Below are 21,775 nucleotides of genomic sequence, written 5' to 3'. Positions count from 1 at the left end.
TTGGAAATACCTTCCAACCAGGACTAAAGGCTCCTCCTGTGTCTCGGTTGGAATTACCAATCGGGACTATTTCCATCCGGAATAAAAGATCCCCTTGTCCCACTACCTGTTACAACTGGGATTAAAGGGGGTTTTAGTGCTGGTTGGTCTTTCCAATTGGGACTAAAACTCTCCCTTTGGTGACTCATTTTTGACCTAGGACTAAAGACATTTGATTCTGAGTCCAAAATTAAGTGGAACAAAAGCACCTGGATGGAGATGGAAGGTAGCTGCAGTGCACCGTGAGAGAACGGCAACATAATCCTCTATAGTTCCTGGCGGGAGCAGGTGTTACCGGGAGTGGGTGACGAGCCGGCCTGATCGATCATTTGAGGTGGCCTCAACTCTCAAGAGGACAAGGAGGTCAGGTACGTCTCAACCCTTTTGTTGTGGTCGTGCATGGCGCCGGGTATTCACAAGTCACACACGCCGGTGCTGAGGCGCGGCGACTGATGACAAACATGCGCGAAAGAGCGGCTGCAATTTTCGCGTAGTACGGCCGATGTTATTCTTCTTCCATCAAAGTTCCATTGCGTGGGTGGGCCATCTTATTCGTCCCAAAAATGTTGTTACGGCTAAAAAAAACAGAATTAAATAATCCAGGTGTTACGAGGGTACGGTGGGTGGCACGATTTGTTATCCTCCACCTGGATGGAAGCTGGAAAGTGAAGAATCCCGGTGAGAAAGTGTTACAAATAAAAAGGAAGAAGAGAAAAAGAACAAAAAACAGGAAAGTGAAGAATCCTTCTGTGGGCCAAGCAATCTGCCGATGGGCTGTGCTGGGCCTGTTTCCCTCACCGCACTGGGTTCGGCTATCTGGTGGGCCATCTAACCTTCTTAGAGTTTTTTTGATAAAGGACCTTGTTAGAGTTGGATGAGGATTGGGGATGGAGTCTCCAGCCGGAACTGCCGGATGAACTGCTCCGCCTCCGCCTGGTCGGCAGCTCCGCACGGTCGCCGCCGCGCCGGGTCTGATCCACGCTGGCAAAGGCCACAGCGTCAAGTACGACTCCACGGCCATGGACACAGGAGCTAGCTCGTCGTTGTTCCTGTGCGGGCTCTCGATTAGTCCCTGAGTTCCGGCTTAACTCTGCACGAGTGATCGATCAGCTTATATAAGCAGGCTTGCAGAGTTACACGGCTTCTTCTTGCTGCGATGTCAATCCATTGACGCGTAGGAAAAGCTATGGATTCCCAAAGGGGTATGTGTTTCGAGCACCTTTACACCGTGCATGTGGAGGGGACGACCGAAATTCCATTCTTTGTGGCGAGACTGCAGCCTGCGAGAAGATTCGCATGGGACGACACTAGACTCACGTCTAGTCTAACCAGCTTGTTGACTGTCATGTACTCCTGCTTTTGGATGCTTCATCGACTGCTCAAGGCATGGTTAACATAATACCAAGCCGTTGTTCCCGCGTGGGAATTCTTTCTTCCGAGTTGTTGTGTGTTACCCCGGTAGGCGTGGCCATAATACCTATAACCTATTGTGTTTGTCTCTTCTGTTTTTTTTTTTCATCCACCAAATATTGTTCTTTGATTGGATTAAAACGTTTGACTTTCCAGTCACAAGGAGGCCAAATTTTGAATGTCCATACGGCTTATCTTAAAAACACAACTTTAGCGAGTATCTTTGTACTAAAGTATTATAAAACATAGCAAAAATAAGTTTTACAAAACTACATCTCAAAAATGATTGACATAGGCTCTGTTTGGTTCTTGACCAGACATGGCTGCACCAAAGTTCCGGCGGAACCGCCGAGTTTTTGGCGAGAATCACTGAGCGACCGTTGAGGCGAGTGCATCACGCCGCAGGTTGTCGCATATTGGATTATATTACGAGGCAAAGACGGATTATATGAGGTGCTGTGAGTTATGGCAAGGAGCGAGAGCCCGCATGATCTTGGCAATTGAACTCAGGGGCTCGTGAGAAGGGCTGGGGGGCCTGGGGCTAAGAAGAATAGGGAGAGGGGCGGCACCACTAGGCTAGTCACCAAGTGTTCAATGCAAAACTCCAAATAGTTTTTTTACTTACTATAAAATCATATTCAAATTTGAATTAAGACGAATGTGTTTGAAAATTACTGCATTATGTGGATATATGGGCCTACTGGTGAGTGGAGGACTTTTCTTTACCAAAACTCTGCTATAGGCAAAGGCAGCACACTATGAAATTCAAAAAATATGTTGTCGCCCTCTCGTGAGCAACAAAATCAAATTCTCTACATGAACAAGCCAAAACAATTATATTGCCCACGGGAGCAGCAGCAACCCACGTGGGATCGGAGCTACTCCCCGGCGGCCGGTGCCGAACCGCCAGCACCGCGGCGGAGCCCACGGGTGTAGTTGATGATGGAGTTGAGGCGCTGCAGCTTGAGGTCCTCCCGGAACTGCCGGATGAACAGTTCCGCCCGCGCGTTCAGCGCCGCCTTCCCTTCCAGCGCTTCCTCCACAAATTCCCGCCTGCACGCTCGCGCGCGCTGCACGATCGACCCCACGACCGTCGCCGGTCGCTCCGCGGCCGCAGTTGCCTCGGCGGCGGCGGTGGCGACAGCTGGTGATGGTGACGGTGGCTGCTGCGCGTGACCCTTCGTCCCTTGAACCTCGTCGGAGCTGATGGGCTCGTCCTTCTTTCCCACTTCAGCCAGTTCCTTGGCGCTCTCTGACAGCGTTGCAGATGCTGCGGCGACGACGGGCGCGCTCGCTGTCGCCGTGGGGATCGCTGGCTCTGCCGCGTCCGGTTGAGGCTGGTACGCCTCTGCTTCCAGCTCCAGGGACGGGTGGTAGCCGTCTTCCATGGGGACGGCGTGGACGGCGAACATGGAGAAGGACCGGAGCCGGCCGAGGACCATGGACGACGCGCTGCGGCAGAGCCTCCGCGTGGACGCAGCCGCGCGGCCGCCGCCCTGCTCCCCACGGGACGACGTGACCACGATGGCGCCGACGAGCACGTTGCACAACAGGAACAACGCCGCGCCGGGGCTGATCCAAGACGACGTCGGCCACCACGACAAGTACTCCATCGCCATTGGTCGGTGAGCTAGCCGCCTCTCTCCCTCCCAGCTGTTGTCTCCTTGCCGGCTACGAGTTTCTTGCTCTTAACAAGCTACAAGTAGTTACTCTGCAAACTGCACAAGTGACAGGACCTCCATATATAAGCCGGGCATCCGAATCCACGCACAGTGACAGGCACACCTTGTTGCCGTTTGTGCTGTCCATATAACAAGAGAAACTTAAAGAAAAGATGCAGCATAAAGCGTGTGCGAGCTTTGCAAAGATGGATGATGCCTCATCAGCGTTGCTTTTGTTTGCTTCCGCGTCGCGCACGTGTAGCTCGTGCAAGTGGAAGGGGAGAACGAGTTGATGAAATCGATTCTTTTTGGCGACGCAGCTGCAGCAGCCTGCAAGAAGATTCCCCATGAGATTAACAATGCTTAGTTTAAGCTGCGTGCTCATTGCCAGTTACTGGATTTTGGATGCGTTAGACGAAGGTATGGTTAGCATGCACGATACCATATTCTCTGGTCTTTACCTAGCTGATTATTAGTGGATTCGTCGAATTGTATCGTTCCTTTTGCGTTGTCTCTTATTTTATGTACATCCAGGCAGGTTAGTGTTGACGTATATATGCTTAGTCGCTAAGCATCGGAAGGCGATACGTGCGCCTGGCTTTATATATATCCTGTCTCGTCGATCGGGATCTCAACCTCCTTGCTTTAGCAAGTTGTATTGTGATAAATATTTTTTTCGAAAAGGTGATTAATTTGTTTCGTGGTAGCTCTGCACTCACTTTATAAGCGCAGCTCTTATGCTTCATAGCTGGCTCTCAAGACGTTGTTTTTGAGCCGTCCAGGCGACGCTCATTTACAGCTGAGATGAAGTCCAACAACGTGTAAACTAACTAGAACACCCGAACTTTGATCACAATCGCCCTCCTTTCTTGTTGGGATTTATAGCCAGTGACTTGCAAAATAAAAGGAAAAATTATAGCCGGTGAACAAGCAACTCCAGCAGTAGCCATAATTTCAGAGCCCCAAAGGCCAAATTGCAGCTTGACCATTCGCTTATCCATTTGTGTCACGGATGCATGATTCACCCACATAAACAACCAACCTAATTCAGTTGTGCACTATCCACATGGGATCTAGGACGGTTAGTATAGCTTTTTTGAACGAACGGCACGAGACAGTGCCTGTTTCCATTGATATATAAAGCAGAAAATAAAGAGTGGAACCCTAGGAGGTTTTTTTAGAATGGACGGCAAAAGCTTTGCTGAATTTTATTAGAAGAAAAGAGACAAAAAAATATATATAAGCAACAACAAAGAAATAAAAAGAAGAAACAACTATTACAACTGGTGGTACCAGAGGCACCCTAAGAACAACTTGCGCTTGCGTTTGATCGGCCCAGTCGCCGAGATGGCGCAGTGCACCAGCTTAGGGCGTGCACGAGGATCCCCTGGATACGTCTCCATGGCTGCCACCTCTCCCTTCGCCGCCTGGAGGAAGGACCGGCTGGCCACGCAGACGGCCGAACCAGCAGAAGAGGAAGGGGCTCTGCCGGTAGGGGAAGCTAGAGTGGGAGTCCTATGGGGTGCTACTGTCTATGCTTGGGGGAGTTTCTCTTAAATTGGCTTCTCCAGGAAGGATAGGATTGAGCTTTGTGCCCCAACCGAAGGCAACACTAGCATTTAGTTGTGTATCTGCACTCTGCAACCTTGTGTTTGGTGGAGAAGCAGTTAAGACATTTGCCTCTGACATGTGCCAAGTATCTCTTTCTCCTCTACTCCACTTCCTGCTTTGGTTGTTGGAAATGTATTACCTTGCTCGTAGAATTGGCTGTTCGGCGCCACCAGTAAGCTGGCCTGACTATCTGATAGTTGTGCTCGTCAGTGAGGTCTGACTGCAATGAATTGTTCTAGTGAGCTTTAGAGAGGGAATCCATGGAGGAATCCTGACGACGCATCTGTTGTCCTCCACTCCTTGGGCCAAAATTTGCTGGAAAAGATGGGGATTGAAAGCTTCCCACTTTCTTAGCCGTAGAGCATTCACCATGCTGAATCTGTCGGGCTAGTGCTGAGCTGCTCCCCTCTCTCGCCTTGAATGGAGGTGACTCTTGTCCTTGCGGTGTTGCTGAGGCAATGGATTTTCCCTTCTCTGCACTAGGGTATCTCCTCCTCTATGTCTCCTTCACCCTGTCATCTAGCAGTGAGGCCACTTGCGGATATGAGGGGATCTCCGGGTGGTTGAGCCTTTGAATGAGGCTGAGGAGCAGAGGATCCTAAGCTTCCTCGAGCCCCCTGCTTCCAGGTGGTGTCTTGAATCTTCCATGAATGTGGATCTCATGGGCAAGATCAAGGAGTATAACATTTACCTCTAGCCTGGCCTATTGTTCCTGAGGGTGAAGAGCATTGACGCTTGGCTGCCTTGCCGGTGATGGTTGCTCCACCGTATCTTCTCTGCCCTTGGGAGTTGCGACTTAGATCGGACCTTGGGCAGCCTCGATCTCCTTTGTCCCTGCGCTGCTGAAGATGGGAGGACGGTGGGCTTGTAGATCCTCCTTGTGCACGTTGACTCTTGGCTGTCTCGCCGGTGACGGTGGCTCCACCGTGTCTTGTCTGACATTGGGAGTTGCGACTTGGACCAGACCTTGGGCTGCCTCGATCTCCTCTATCCCTGTGCCGCTAACGATGGGTGGACGGTGGGCTTGTAGATCCTCCTTGGGCACCTCCAGATCTAGTGCCGGATGGGTGAGGGCGGCGGTCGCCGCAGGGGATCTAGGTGGGATTTGGTTTAGTGGTGGGGGGGGGGGGGACGCCATGGGAGTCGCCTCCCGCAGAGGGTGGCGTTTCGGTCATGGTTCTTCTACTCAACCCTAGCAAGTTATAATCAGGAAAGAAAAAAAACAACTACCAAAAGCAACAAGCTGCTCGACCGGTTGGACAAACCCAAAACCGCTCCAACACCACTCAAAGACTCTGCAACTAGGATGGTTAGTAGCTAGGTGAAGTTAGGAGTAAGTCTAGAGGAGTACCTACTGCTGCAGCCTGCTCTTGCTGCCTCCAACGCGATCAAAGGGAGCAGCAGGACGACATACGGTGGCAATGTTGTGAGATAGATGAGCTGAATGGTGGTGCTCAGAGAGGGTTTGCGGATAGGGAAAGCGAGCAGGACAATTGAGGCCATAGCTCAGTGCCTTTTTTGCGTTAACGAGGCTAATTTTAGGTGATGGAACAAGTACTACATGGGGTTGTTTCATCTAGGCCCAGGATCCAGCCCCCCAACCTGCACCCTGAATCTACCCTTACAACATGCCAGTTCAGAAATTGCTATACACAATACTACTCACCTCGCGGAAGCTACGGCACTACTTCCAGGAGCATAACATCTCTGTCATTACAGACTTCCCTCTAGGGGAAATCCTCCATAATCAGAATGCAACAGGAAGAATATCCAAGTGGGCGGTAGAACTCAGAGCATTGTCCCTGGAATTCAAATCGAGGACTGCAATCAAGTCCTAGGCACTAATCAATTTCATGGTAGAATGGCGGGAAAATCAACTACCAACTCTAGCACAGTGTCTTGAGCATTGTGTTATGTATTTTGACAGATCACTCAAGCTTGAGAGCGTCGGCGCATGAGTACTCTTAATATCTCTCAAAGGCGAACAACTCAAATATGTCTTGCAAACCTTCTGGGAGGTATCCAACAATGAAGTTGAATACGAAGTGCTTCTGCATGGGCTCCGCCTGGCAGTGTCACTAGGAATTAAGCAATTGTTAGTTTATGGCGACTCACTGGTGGTAACCAATCATGTCAAGGACGAGTGGGATCTCCATAAGGACAACATGGATGTGTACTGCTTGTAAGTATGCAAGCTAGAGAACAAGTTCTCCGGTCTGGAGTTGCACCATGTAGCTCATGACAACAACGTTTCTGCGGATGTCTTATCCAAGCTCGGATCTTCTCATGCTCAAGTTCCAGCTGGGGTCTTCATCCATGAGCTACACAAGCCATCCATAACGGAGCCCGCGCCATCATCCACCACCAATCGAGGTCAAGGTGCACCAGATTGGAAGGTTATGATGATCGACATAGACTGGAGAAATCTTTCCATCGACTACATCAAAGAGAACAAGTTACCTCTAAACAAAATAGAAGTAGAACAAGTCTCACGATACGGCAAGAACTATGTTCTAGTCGGAGACAAACTCTACAGAAGAGGCACATCATGAGGAGTACTCATGAAGTGCATCTCACGACAAGATGGCAAGGACATACTAGAGAAAATTCACAAAGGCATCTGCGGCAACTACGCATCCTCATGAACGATCATGGGCAAAGCTTTCAGAGCAGGGTTCTATTGACTTACAGCTCTCGCTGACGTCGAGGAACTAGTCCGCCGATGCCAAGGATGTCAATTCTTCGCCAAGCAACAACACGTCCATGCCTACAAGCTGATCACCATACCACCCTCTTGGCCCTTCTATGCTGGGGGCTAGACATGATTAGCCCACTGCCTACGGTGCTAGGAGGATTCAACTGAGTACTGGTGGCGATCGACAAGTTTACCAAGTGGATCAAGGTGTAGCCAGTAACCTGACTCAACTTCCTCGACGAAATTGTCCACCGCTACAGCTTGCCCAATCGCATTATAATAGACTTGGGATCCAACTTTAACAACCACGAGTTCTAGGAGTACTGCAAGAACAGCAGGATTGACATCTAGTATGTCTGTGTCGCTCATCCGCAGGCCAACGGTCAAGTTGAGCGCACCAACGGTATGCTACTGGAAGCTCTCAAGAAGATGTTGCACGACATCGGGAACACAAAAGGGGGCAAGTGGCTCAAAGAACTACCTAATGTCCTCTGGGGAGCTTTGTACCCAGCCGTGCAAGCCTACAGGGCAATCGCCCTACTTCCTGGTCTACGGATCAGAAATTGTCCTCCCCACCAACATCATGTGGAATTCTCTAGTAGTCGAGCAATATGAGGATGGCGCAATAGAAGAAACAAGGTGTCTACAATTAGACAACCTCAAAGAAGCTCGCTGTGCAGCACTCGTCTAGTCTGCAAGGTACCTTGAACGAATCTACCGCTATCATGATCGCAACGTCAAAGAATGTTCATTCAATATAGGCAATATGGTACTCAAGTGTATCCAAGATACTAAGGGGCTGCACAAGCTAAATTCACCATGGGAGGGACCGTTCATTATCTCCAAGGTCACTGGATCTGGGTCATACAGGCTCCAACATCTCTCTGGTGAAGACATCGACAACTCGTGGAACATTAAACAACTTTGTTGATTTTATCCTTAGTTTACATATTTATGTAAATTGGCCACTGGCCCTAGTTGTAGAATTACTATCTAAATAAAGTAGATTTATTTTTCATCCTAAAACGACTACTTATTTTTGCCTGATTGCGGCTTGCAAAAGCAAGTTCACAGAGCTATGCAGCTCTCTAGGCAATGTCGCCCAACTTGCAGCTTGTAATAACAGGTCTGCACAAAACTATTCAGCTTTTGGGGTAAAATTGTCCACACACGGCTTGTAATAACAAGTCTGCAAAATTTTTCGAGTTATTCAACTCATTGGACAGAATTGTCCAAAAGCGGCTTGCAAAGACAAGTCCGCAGGTCAATTTATGAGCTAATCAACTCATTTGGACAAATCTGTCCCTTGGCGGCCTACAGAGAAGGAGTCGTCAACACTTTTGGAGTTATTTAAACTACCCGAGTTACTTTCTACTAGACAAGTCTGTCTAGTTGCGGCTTGTAATAGTAAGTTTGCAGTTCCAGGTTTCAAGAGCACAACATCCGTACAACCCAGAGAGGTTGTAAAGATAGGCTCCAGTTGAAGAAAATCTTGAAGAGTCCACTTGCCTAAGAGGTATGACTACCCAGATGCCTTGAGTACTTGTACTCCGCGAAAAGGAGTCGCATCGTAAAGTACTCTACATCGTAATTTGAAGAGGCTCATCAATGTAGTTTTGTGCGTAGACACTTACATCTACCGTAGGAGCAATTATCAGGGTAGTTCAAGTCGAAAGCAATAAAAATTGCAACAAGACTTAGAATTATTTACATTTCATTCATATCTTGTTTATATTACAAAGAACTAATATTCACTTTTTAAAATACTACTCAAGGTCCAAGTGATTTGCACCTTCCTCCGTGATAGGGTCCATCTCCTGCAGGTACTGCTGGAAGAACTCATCTGAGCAGTCCTCCGCTATCCCTTCCGCGATAGGAGCAAGATCCTCCGTGGGTAGAAGGATTTCGCTATCTTTTGGACATAGCTAGTGAACTTTGCTGGAACGTCCTTGACTATCTCAGATAGAGGGTGGGGCTCCACACCCTCAGCTGGGGGCTCCACTATGTCCGCAATAGGCTGAGCTGCTTCGGATAGTTCCTTCAGAGCAAGTTTCGCAGCCTCAAGCTCAGCCTCACGCTCCTGGAGGGCCTTCATGGCGTTGACCAAGTCGACCTTCCCGTCCTCACGCATCTTCTTCTCCTTCTGCAGGTGATGGTTCAGGTTTTCATATAGCGCAGATAGCTTATCGTGCTGGTTCGTCACCCGATAGTAGGAGTTCTGCCAGGAGTTCTGCCAGTCAACAACTCAGCCCTACAGATTCCTTTATTTTCTCGAGCATTGCAGGAATAATTCAAAGAAATTTAGCATCACAAAGTGGAATCAGTACTTGAAGACCAAGGGAGAAGATCAATTACCTCTTAGTTGCTGCTTTAGAGACTTGTTGCACTTCCTGAGATAGTCCTTCTCCTCCTCAAACTACTGGATACTATTGCGGTACTCGGCGGCTTGTCCGTCATACTTCATCAGCATCCGGGAGGAGTACTCCCTCTCCATGGAAAGCTCCTTAGCCAAGGCCTAAGGATGGATTATTGCACCCCTGTAGACTTGTAGCATCTGTGATTTCCACCGAGAGCGCCTAATGACATCCTGTACCACAGCATACGTACTCGTATCAGGGTACGGGTACTAATTTGAAGTTATGGAAGAAGCAGAATGGGACTTATCTCCGCATATACTCCAACAAGGTGGTACATCTCCATCATCCCGGCCACCATCTCCATGTCAAGCAGCTGGTCATTGATTAGCTGAATACCTTCAAGATTAAGTCCCCCTGCTTCCTGTGGCTCCCCGTGCGCTTCAGCATCTGTCGCGTTGAGTGGAACCATGGCAAGACTTGTTGATGGGCCTGGCTTGAAAGTTGGGATGGCTGCCACAACTTCCAGCACCTCTGTGGCTTCGGTCTCTACCTCCGACTTGGGGGCTATAAGAGCAGCCATGGCGCCAGAGGTAGTCACCACTACGGCCTCGGGCACTGGTGGCTCGGGGGCTGGTACTATGGCATCAGTCAAAGACCCTATTACGTCTTGCATCAATGCAGCTACAAGAGATATATTATGATAAAAATGAGGCTCGAAAGTTGTTCGACTTGTATGTTGTATCTCGGACAGGTTTCTGTACTTGACAGACGTGATCCGGTGAAATAGAACGAACCACGCTCGTGGACATACTAGATTGGGCAAGTAATGGGCACACAACTATACGTCACCTATGCGACAGCAACCTATTTGTCGCGCGTGCGGCAAAGCGGAGCCGGATTTCAGCCCACGTAATGCTGATCCCCATTATTTATTTCCCCCGCTGCTTCCGCCTCACTTCGATCCAATACACCGCTTCTGTTCAGCCTGATCGAATCAGCACGCCTTTTTGTTCCCGTAGCTCAACTCACTCAGCCCAGTATGCCACTAAATACGGCGAAAACAACGAAGGAAGCAAGATTCAAACTCGCGACCTACGACTTGGGATTCAGTTGAACTACCACTACGAACATATTTAAATAATAAAGTTTTTTTCTTTTTCTCTCTTTTCTATTCTTTTTATTTTTTTTATCATTATTTGTTTGCAATATCTCGAATTATTTGTTCACGTGGAATCATTTTGTATGCTTTTTAAATTAATGTATTTGTAATGTTAAAATTAGTTGTACCTCATTCCTTCCTTTTTATTTATTCTTTGTAAGAACACTACCTTCTATCTTGTTTTTTGTTCTTTCTTATTTTCTTCTTTTTTGTTTTTATTTTTCTCCATTGTCATTTCCTTTTCTTTTCTTGGTACACCCACTTGTTCGCATGTGTATATATTTTTCATTCGTACAAAAAAAATTTTGTTCGTGATATAGACGTATTTTTATGAATATTTATATATTCATGTGTAAAACGATATTATTTATTTTGTAGACTAATTTATTCGATATGTTAAATTATTATTTGTGAACCAAATCCATATAGTTTATCTAGGGGTAGATAGCTTTGTTCTATCGATTCGTATATCATTTGATATATACAACTATTTTTCTTAAGAACTTCGTATAATTTATTTTAGGTATACATATATTTGTTCTGTGAGTTTGTATACTTGTTGGATACGTATAATTTGTTTGTTCTAGAACTTGGTATAATTTGTTCTAGGTATACATATATTTTTGTTCTATGAGTTTATATAATTTCTTTTTTTGTGTACATTTTATTTTATGAGTTCGTATAATTTGTTCGATGCTTATAATTGTTTTGTTCCGTTAGTTCATATAATTTATTCGATGTTTATAATTGTTTTGTTCCATGGGTTCATAGAATTTGTTCCAGGTTCACATGTCTTGTAGATAATCACCTAACTTCATAAAAAAATTCATCCAAATATAGTTAAATGGGGTCTTGTTTGGAAGGTCTTGTTGTAAAAACTCGATGGTATAATTAAAATTTAATTTTGATGCTCGGTGTAAGATTTATGGTTTTTTAAGTTCCCAACAGTTTTGCATGTGGGATGACATCATCAGTTTTTGTCTCCCATCCATGTATCCACCAACTCTTCTCATTTTTTAGTGATAACTACTTGAGAGTCTGAATAAACATACGGGCTCAAAAGAAAAGTCAGAATCTCTTGAGGCGTTAAATGTATTTTTTATCTCCTTAAGTGACATATAGCCGCACCCAACTACTGGGCATATCCTCAATGCATTTGCACCTCTTGCTTAACCCGAATACTGGATTATCCCTTATTACACAAAGACCGGTGCCTATTTAATTCTCGTGGTTGCATTGTTTTCTTAGGTATTTGCTCCGCAGACCGGTCCTTAAATGTTAGACTAGGGTCGGACTAGCACATCCCAACATAACCTATATTAACATGTTGCATAGATCATTATTCAAGATTAAGATTACCATCCAAACTATGTTGAGCAAGCTAAGCATAATTTACCCAACAATGTAGCCTCTAATGGCAATAAGGATGATCAAGCAAATCTAGTAAAACAATCTATACATGTGTCCTGTCAATTTGTCAGCTAAATGCATGAAACCATAAATAAAAAGGTGACAAAGTGTAGATAATAAAGGCGCAAGTGTTAATATTCACTGCTCAGGTACATCAATCCCTTGATGCGACAAACATATAAAACAACACGTAAATAGAACTAAGAATAATACACCATGCGGTAGTAAAACTGAAAAGCGTACTAAGAGATAACACTAGTTACTAAAAGGTATTGTAGTTGCTACTTGCTAGAGGGCAAATAGACACAAGTTTTTTTTGAATGAACTGCACCTGACGTATGCGTTTCTATTGATATAGCAGAAAAATACAAGATTATACCCCTGGAATGACATAACCAGGAAAATGAAAGAGAAATTAATAAGAAAAACATCTAAAACAAACACTAGAAGGTCGGATTGGGACATCAACACATGCCAAAACTCAGCTCAACTCAAATAACCATGGTCGGTTAGATTGGGGTATAGCACACCGCGGAAACACTCCACGTTACCATCGCTCGTGTACCCTACTGCACCACCATCACCTGGACACAAGTTAAATGTCTAAGGAACAGTTTCCTTTCTAATACCTCAGTTCAAAAGTTTAGGTCAATGTTATGTTCTGACATCCAAGTTAGAATTTTATTTTGACTTGAATGTTGATAATTGCAAAATCAAGGCATCATCTTCTTTGATCAAAATATGTTCATCAATTACTTCACCACCTGCGAATGTTTGAATTAATATGTTCTATGTTGGAAACCATTATTTGAATGTTGGGCTCACTTTGGGTTGAAAGTGATAGGAAGTCCAAATTGAAACAAAAAAAATTGACTCTCAAGTTTAGTTATAGCCACGAAGTATTATTCATTACTTAGTGAACTGATTAATGTTCTCTTTGGGGTATTTTAGGGCCCAAATCAAATTGCGGTGATCACACCTACCAGGGTCGTGGACAAAATAAAAAAGGATGAAGAAACCAATCACTTGTTCTAACCAAAACTGCACTATGCATCTTGCTGTGATTAAATGAATGAGACAAAGATTCAGAATGCATTATTCTTTGCCTCCAAGGTAATTACATTACCAAATCCTCATAGTCCCACTCCCACACACAACATTATTAACAAAAATTGTTAAGAAAATTCTAACATTCTTAAATGTTCTTGTGCTCATAATTCTTAAACAAGTAGGCGGATCAGGCCTCCAGTTGACAAAAAAACAATCCTAATTTCTTCATCCTCTCAAAAAAGAAAAATTATTCGTACATGCCTTGGCGTTGATGCATGCGAATAATGGAAGTTTCATCATCAGAACGAAGAAAAGCCTAACCCTAGTCTGCAGTGCGACGACTCAGCTGCCATTTGCACCGCTTCATCACCTGCGGCGATGTTGTTGGGATCCTCTTCCTGTAGGTCGACATTGACGTCGACGTTGGCGTTTACATCCACCGCCTTGATGCCAACGCCGCCAATGCCGGCGTTCACATCCACCGCCTTGACGACAACGTCGGCGTTCACGTCCACCGCCGGCTGCAGCTCCTGCCGCATGTCGAAGGCGTCGACGAGCGCCGCCGCCTTGATCTGGTAGTCCTTGTGGTCAATCTGGCAGTTGACGTCGAGGTGCTGCGGCTGCCCCATCTCCTCTGGCCCCGCCGGAGCCAGATCGATCTTCTCGGCGGCGCAGGTGTCGTCGAAATCGAATTGCTGCATGTTGTCGAGGTTGATGTCGATGGCCGGCTTGCTGCTGGCGTCATCACTGGCCGTGGCTTCGTAGTAGAAGTAGTCGAAGAGCTGCTGCTGCTGCTGCTGCTGCTCGCCGTGATCTTGAGGGCTTTCGTCGCCATGGTCGTGGCGGTGGACGCCGTCGGTTTGAAGGATGGCGGCGGTGTCGGCCTCGTGGTTGGCGTAGAGCGCGTCGACGACCTCCTGCTCGGCGTCGAGGAGGAGCGGCTGGTTGGAGGACGTGACGTCGAGGTCGGCAGCCATGGCGCCGCCTGCTTCCTGCGGCGGGATAGCGGCGGCGGCGGCGGCGGCGGCGGCCTGGCGGTAGAGCGTGAGGTTGTGGAGGACGGCGGAGAGCTCGGCCGTCTCGATCTCGAGCTGGCGCTCGAGGCTGAGGATGAGGCGGTAGCAGCCGCCGACGGGGTCCGTGGCGCGCATGTCCGACTGGTAGATGAGCGTGCCCATGGCATCGGCGCAGAGCTCCGGCCTGAGCCTCTTGAGCGTCTTGAGGATGTTGCTGACCCCGAAGAGGCGGTGCGCGTTGAGGAAGCGCCGCTGCTGGTCGGCGGGGAAGTAGGGCGCCAGCGGGCAGTCCTGGTTGCACTTGCGCCGCTGGTACTTGCACGCCGCGCACGCCTGGTTCGTGCTCCCGCTCCCGCCGCCGCCGCCGGCCGCGGTGCCGGAGTTGCTGCTGCTGCCCCGAGGGGAGCTGCTCGCCGAGTGCGGGGCGGAGCGCGCGCTGCTGGGACTGTGGTGGTGGTGCGAGGAGGGCGATGTCGTGATGGTGGAGGTCCCGGTGCCGGTGGTGGTGGTGGTAATATGGAGGCGGGGGGCTTGCTGATGGGAGGAGGCGGCCGCGGCGGGGACAGCGGAGGAGGTCATGGTCTCTCGCCGCGCCCGCTCGCGCAGGTGGCGGCGGCAATGGCGTCGACCGTCGTGCTCGCGCTAGCGCACCGAGGTCGGGGGCGTCGGTGGTGGAGGCTAGGGCTGGCCCCGGCGCCGTCGTAGGAATAGGAGAGGCCCCGCGGGCTGCCCGCGCCCATTAATTAGCTCCCGCTTGCTTCGGCGGGGCGTGCCTATTAAAAGACAAGGGATCCATGCGTGAGCTCGTGGACGTGCGTGGAGTCGTTGGGTGGGTGCGGCGCAGGATGGCCGATGATCCTTCTTGAATGGGGCGTGAATGGGTCATCGCGACTGATTGAGCTGCTCAGACTCCGAGCATGGCGGCCTGTTGACTACGCCACTATAGGGTGGTTTGTTGTACATGGATGGATCGTGCTTGATACCTGCGCATCCAAGTATGAAATTCGTAATTCAGAAAAAGGTTTTGAGTTTCAATAATTCCTTGGCCACGGATCTAGGACTCTAGAAAAAAAAAGAGATGAGTGCTTCTTTTGTTTCAGTTGGCCATCCCTCCCACCGACATATAGGCCGATCTTCTCACGTTAACCGGACCAAAGGACATGGAGTTGTATATGTATTCGGTGTTCCTATAGCATCTATAACGAAACAGGATAATCACTGGGTTTTGGTGGAACCTTTAAACCTTTTAGCTCCTATGATATCTCCAAAGGTCATCGGTGCACGGTGGGAAACCATAATTCGTTTGTTCCACCGCCGAGGCAGGTTTTTGGTTGAGGTAGGACGAATGACAGCCATTAGATTGATGTGATCGAGCGCCTAAGAACGGGCGCAATGCATGGATCTGTAGGAATCGCAGCCAGAATGCAGGTTGCCTGAGCTCTTATATAACTTGTGGAAGTTGGTTAAACATTGTGGTTTAATTAAAGTTCATTAGGTCCAAATTGTAGATCTAAGTTCAACATTTCAGAAGACTAAATTCAACATCTCCTGAGGAATAGGTCAACACTTAGATATAGTAGATTAAACAGTCAACACTTAGATATAGTAGATTAAACATTTTTTGAAAACTCCAATCAACATTTTTCACAACCTATTTCAACATGTTGGGAGTATAGATTCAACATTATCAATACCGCTACCAACATTTTGTTTAAAAAAATATTTTGCCCCATGACTTCTTCTCTGACAATGGCGTCGATGTGTGATAGGGCAAGTAGGCGCGCACAGAGGCGCGCATGCAGCAGGCCAACCAGCTAACGGGCACGGGCGAGGTGGAGGCGCGGGGTGCTGCTGGGCCGCATGGCATAGGCGCTTGAGGGTGGTGGAGGCACCGCACAATGGCGGGCACGGAGGAGCTCGGCGTTGGCGGTGGACGTGATTAGAGGCAGCTGCATGGGTGGGTTGGAAAACCTAGAGTCCGATCGAGCGGCTAGAGACCTTGCACGAATCTCAAATACTGGAAACCCAATAGCATTCAGGCTTCTAGGAGTTATATACAGTACTACAAAAGCAACCTTTCATCCAATGCGTTAGTACCAACTAAATTTGGATCCGGTACTAGTATTAGCCCCCGGAGACCTTTTAGTAGCTCCCGGAGATCTTTTAGTGCCGGGTGGTAACACCACCCGGTACTAAAAGGTGATGTTACCACCCGGTATTAAAGCCTCCATGAGCATTAGTGCCGGGTGGTGTTACGATCCGGGACTAAAAGGTCCTCCACGGGATACTTGAAAAGAAAAACATCTCCTACTATTTAGTCAGATATGCTTTGTAGGTGATATGGTAAGGAAGGTACATGCGAGATGATTTGCGGGTTTGAATCCCATTTCGCGTGAAAAATTACGTGCTTGTAGGCCTCCCCGCAGTTTGAAATATTTTTTCATTAATGTTTTGATTGCAAAACCCTACAGGGTGGTTGACTCAGTACTAAAGGATAGCACCTTCTTCGTGGTACACTGGTACCAGTTGTGAATCCAGAACCCGGTACCAATGCTCGTCTCCGGTGATAGGAATCCAATTTGCCTGTTGCTGGGCTAAGGCTCATGCTGGTGCACAAGACGAAAATGGGCCAAATCTGATGCGGTCTTGATCGGAAGTAATTACATTGTTACTAATTTTAACCAAAACTTGCAAGATTCAGCTCAGACGAAAGTCAAATGCCAAAAACGTGTCTTTTTATGCTATTAAGCCCTTGAGAGTTGCATAATCCTGGGTACCCCTAATAGAAGGTAGTATCATTAATATAAAAAAATACTCCCTCTATCCTTAAATATACGATGTTGGCTAGAATGTCATATATTAATGAACGGAGGTTGTCCATATCAAGGCAACACATAATTTCTTAGTTAAACCCAATGGGTAGACAAGCGCTGAGTACAAAAGTGGCACATGCTCTCGTTTCAGCGACGTGCATGCCCTCACCGTAACTCAAAAGAAAAAAGACGTGAGTACCCATTCCAATAAAACCTAACACAAATGTCCAACTCACTAGACTATACTACGGTTGATAATCTCATACTTCTGTTAAAATGTATAGTATGTATATGTTACTTATCTGAAAGTAATCTTAGACTCCAGAGATCAAGACTGATCTTGGAAACAACCAGATGATCTTACGATAAACCAGTCAGTCTCCCGAGTAATCTGTCTCTCACTTGGTAATGCGGACATTGTTTTGCTTTCAAACTATCTATCATATTGCACTTTGCAGACGGTTGCGTCTCAATGAGGGTTTCGTATGAGCTGCCTTGCACACATTTCTCCTACGGACCATGCAAAGTAATTATGGAGCAAGACTCACGGTTAGCGCAAGAATATAGTGTGTAATTCATGAATCTTAATCTCATCCATTTTATAATCATAAAACGACAAAGGTAAATGAAGAAGTGTACGCATTTTGCATGATCCTCGAAGTTAGTGTTCGTTTTTCCCTAGGTTCTGTCCAAGTGTCCATGCATGTCAATATACTCCTACATCACCAGCTATAAATTCGTTTGGGCTGTTCTTCTGAGTTTGGCATCATGAAAGCCCAAAACGTTGGACCGGCTTCGGCAACGAAGCCCAACTGAAGATCTCTTAAGCCAAGTGGTCCTGACTTTTTTTTCTATTTTTGGCTAACTGAATTCTTTAACTTTTTATGAATATATGGAAGCTAAGCAAAGAACTTGAGCACACGATAAGATATAAGCTGGCTACTACATCCGTTCTTAAACACGATATTATAACTTTTTCATTTTTTTTGACTTTTTCATCTTTTTACAAATATTTGTGCGAATAGATAATTATAAAAGTTAAGCTTAAAGTAGCCTTGGTATTAGATCTAATGATACTCATTTCTCTTTACCAAACTAATTGATTAAATAAATCTTGTTGATCAAAATTTGAGTAAAAAAATCAACGATATCATATTTAAGAGTATATTTTAAGTGAGGGAAGTTATAACTCCATTGGTAGCCACACGACCTGAACCAGAGCGGGTGGACAGCCTCTCAACCAAGAGCTCTACCAACCAAGCTATTGTTCAGTTTTCTTTGGGTAAATACAGAGCATATTTGTAGGTAGCGGACAAACTAATGGAGACTATTGTAGGTACTAGGTAGTGCATCTTCAACTCAAATTCAAATTTTATACTGGTATTGTGGAAACATACTACGTAAAGGTTAAAAGTTCCATCCTCTGTATCCAAGCTGTCGCAAAAATGAAACTTTCAACAAAACGGTAAGAATAATTGATGGATTTACTTGGTTGTTGCCAAAAATGAAACAAATCAAGATATCAGTTACAGCCAAAACGTGAGTGTGGCCTAAATATTTACTCCCTCGGTTTGAAAAAACAAGTTATTATGTGGTTCAAATTTTCTCAAAAAACAAGTCGTTATACTCAATTTGGCATGTACGCATGTGCATGCAGTCATGCATTAATCAATTAGCACCAAATATAGCTAATAAATAGGAGCAATCAAAGTCATTTTATTTTAGAATTTCTTGGGTGACTTATTTTTTAGAACAGAGGGAGTATGTAGTATGTTTCCACAATACAAATTTGTTTCTGAGTTTGGAATGCGAAACATGGGGAAAAACCACAACGGTGACTAGCATGGGGTGTCGACATATTAGAACTTCTTTCAAACATTAAAATGTATTCCCATAATAGTTTCATTGGTACATTTAATCATAATGAAATTAGATAAAAAAGCACATCCTCCAATCAGAAGTATAAGTTCATTTATTTTATCCTAAGTCGAAGTTTTTAAAGTTTCAGTACAATTATAAAAAACTTTATATAGATTGACAATACAAGGTTAACATTACTAGATTTATTGTGAAAAATATTTCCATATTATAACTCTTTCCATGTAAGATAATACATTTTATAGATACTGTCAGTCAAAGTGTCCTACCGAAGACTAATGGGACTTATATTTCTTGTAGGAGGAAGTAGTTAAGAAAAAGGGAACAAAAAAGTGGTGCCCATCATTCTTTCCTTTTCTTCTTTCTTTATTTGGTATAAAAAAGCAAAGTACGACCACTTTTGGCTATTAGCTATGCAGTGTGAATTGATGAACCCACCTTATTAACCATTCTGGAAAGGGGGTGAAGGGGAAGGAACCAGTGGAGATCTTCATTGCAGTGCACTCTGTTCCGCACCGAAAGGTGGTCCGACCGAAATCTATAAAGAGAAAGAGAGGCCCCCCCAGGAAATGCTATAAATATAGCAGCGTGACCTATTGACCAGGGCATGCACGAGGGGTCCAATGTAAAGTTCCAAACAGTGACTCACATTTTCCACGCCGTTATCACACTACTAGGAAACCCCCCTCTAGATACGTTGTAGTAGTAACATAGTCTAAAAGTGTCTCTACGTCGTCACGTAAAGATACATTTTGACACGATTTCGAAAAAGTTTCAGACTGTTACGATATTAGACACGCTTATAGTGCTATTAGTCGTATAAACACATTTTTTAACACGCTATTGAAATTTTTTAACATGCTCGCTATTGAAGTTGTCTCAAAATGACATGGAGTTAGACACGCTTTAAGCATTATCCTCTAGACACGTTGTAAAGCGTATCAAAAAATTGTCTATAGCCAGCCAAAGATGCTTTCTGACTTGATTAGAAAAAACTACAGAATTATACAAAGTCCTAAAGCGTATCAACCGTGAATAGCATGTAGACAAGTCATAAAGCGTATCAAATAACCATCAATAGACATGTAAAGATGAATTTTGATGCGAAACGGAAAATGACACACTTATTCGGAACAAGAGAACCTAATATTTGTAATCATTGAAGGATGAATCAATATATTTGAATTGGTAAAAAAATACAACTACCATATAACCTAATATTTATAACGTTGGTAAGATGAAACACTCTATTTTAATTGGTATTGCAAGCTACAAAACATATTAAAATTAGCTGTGTACAAAAGAATTTAAAAAAAAACAAAAAATGGTGCCTCCAAGGAATTGAACCGCACCTCGCAATTTTAGAGATCTACAGCCGTACCATTGAGCTAGCAAAGTAAGTTCGTCAAGTCTGTAAATAAAATTATATTTGACTGTACATAACCCTCCCAATAACTACTCATCGGTGTTTTAGACCGGCAACCCGCCTAGGGGGTACCCTAGGTGGTCTTTTGTGCGGCGAGTGTCATCGAGAATCAAGGAGTCGATGGTGAAGCAAGGGACACGGTTTAGACAGGTTCGGACCCCTAGATCACGTAACACCCTACGTCCTGTGTGTTGGTTGTATTGAAGTTCTTAGTTGTTGTTTAGAGGAGGTCCCTGCCCACCCTTATATAGTCGGGGGAGTAGGGTTATAGGGTGGAGTCCTAGTCGAACATGGTTACAGAGTTCTACTCCGAATTGGTAGAGTAGTTTCCTTATGCATTCCGACTAGTCTTCAAGAGTCCGTGCAGGCTACGCTACCCTGCGGCATAGCCTCCATATCCTGATCACGTCCGAGTATTTCCCTGAGTGGGCTGTACAAGGCCTACTCGTGGGCCCGAGGATGTATACCTGACAAGCTCCCGAGTACTTTGTAGTCGAGAGGAACAGCTCCGAGTACTTGAGGACGCCGCCTGAGTTCTCCTTGGTGCTTTCTGAGTTGTAGACGCGGCTGATCCCTCGAGTACTGGTGCTGTCGCGTGACTGGAAGGTACTCACAGCAGCCCCCGATGTTCGCTTTGATTAACTTTCGCCCCCTCGAGCCTTAGGTTGAATCAAAGAATCAGGCTGAGGGTCAAATTTGTGATTTCGCTTTGACTTATGTAGTCTTAGAAAAAAGAAAACTTTATCCAACAGGTACGGTATTCGCAGTCCCCGAGCACTTGAGCGATTACTTGTAGTTGGTGAAGGGGTCAGACCTTTGGCCAGAGTATCAATTGGAAATTATGGTGGTAAATCTTATTTATATCAGGCCGTTGCTTGATTGACGCTTGGAATCCGGAGATGCCGCTGATATAATCGGGGGGGGGGGGGGCAGTGGTGATTAGCGGTACGTTGCTTTTAGCAGATATGTAATTTGCACCCCTTTCCTGTCCATCCAGTGCCGTCGCTCTTCCCTGCGCCACCACCGTTCTTCCCTAAGCCGCCGCCGCTCTTTCCTGCGCCGCCGCCACTCTTCCCTGCGCCGCCGCCGCCATTGTTGCTTTGGCATAACCCTTGAGAGAGATCTGTTGCAACTCCTTCCCTCCTCCATCTTTCTCGAGATCGATTGATGCGCGTCAAGAAGATGGGGAAGAAACCCGAGAAGACCCAGGGGGAAGCCGCGACCACTAGTAAGTTGAGATCTAGATCCAA

At 46.0% G+C, this 21,775-nt stretch overlaps 2 protein-coding genes across 2 annotated transcripts; both read right to left on the bottom strand.

The window, feature by feature from the left end:
* Positions 1 to 2,039: 2,039 nt before the first annotated feature.
* On the bottom strand, positions 2,040 to 3,238 carry LOC117860306 (uncharacterized). Its single transcript, XM_034743574.2, has one exon. The coding sequence runs from the start codon at positions 3,066 to 3,068 to the stop codon at positions 2,328 to 2,330; it is 741 nt and encodes a 246-aa protein (XP_034599465.1). The 5' UTR covers positions 3,069 to 3,238; the 3' UTR covers positions 2,040 to 2,327.
* Positions 3,239 to 13,401: 10,163 nt separating this feature from the next.
* On the bottom strand, positions 13,402 to 15,091 carry LOC117862089 (uncharacterized). The gene has a single exon (XM_034745599.2). The coding sequence runs from the start codon at positions 14,985 to 14,987 to the stop codon at positions 13,692 to 13,694; it is 1,296 nt and encodes a 431-aa protein (XP_034601490.1). The 5' UTR covers positions 14,988 to 15,091; the 3' UTR covers positions 13,402 to 13,691.
* Positions 15,092 to 21,775: the final 6,684 nt, after the last annotated feature.

Source organism: Setaria viridis, chromosome 6, assembly GCF_005286985.2.
Source record: "Setaria viridis chromosome 6, Setaria_viridis_v4.0, whole genome shotgun sequence".
NCBI classification, from domain to species: Eukaryota; Viridiplantae; Streptophyta; class Magnoliopsida; order Poales; family Poaceae; genus Setaria; species Setaria viridis.
The sequence above is the reverse complement of the archived record's forward strand: the minus strand, read 5'-3'. Positions and strand labels throughout refer to the sequence as shown.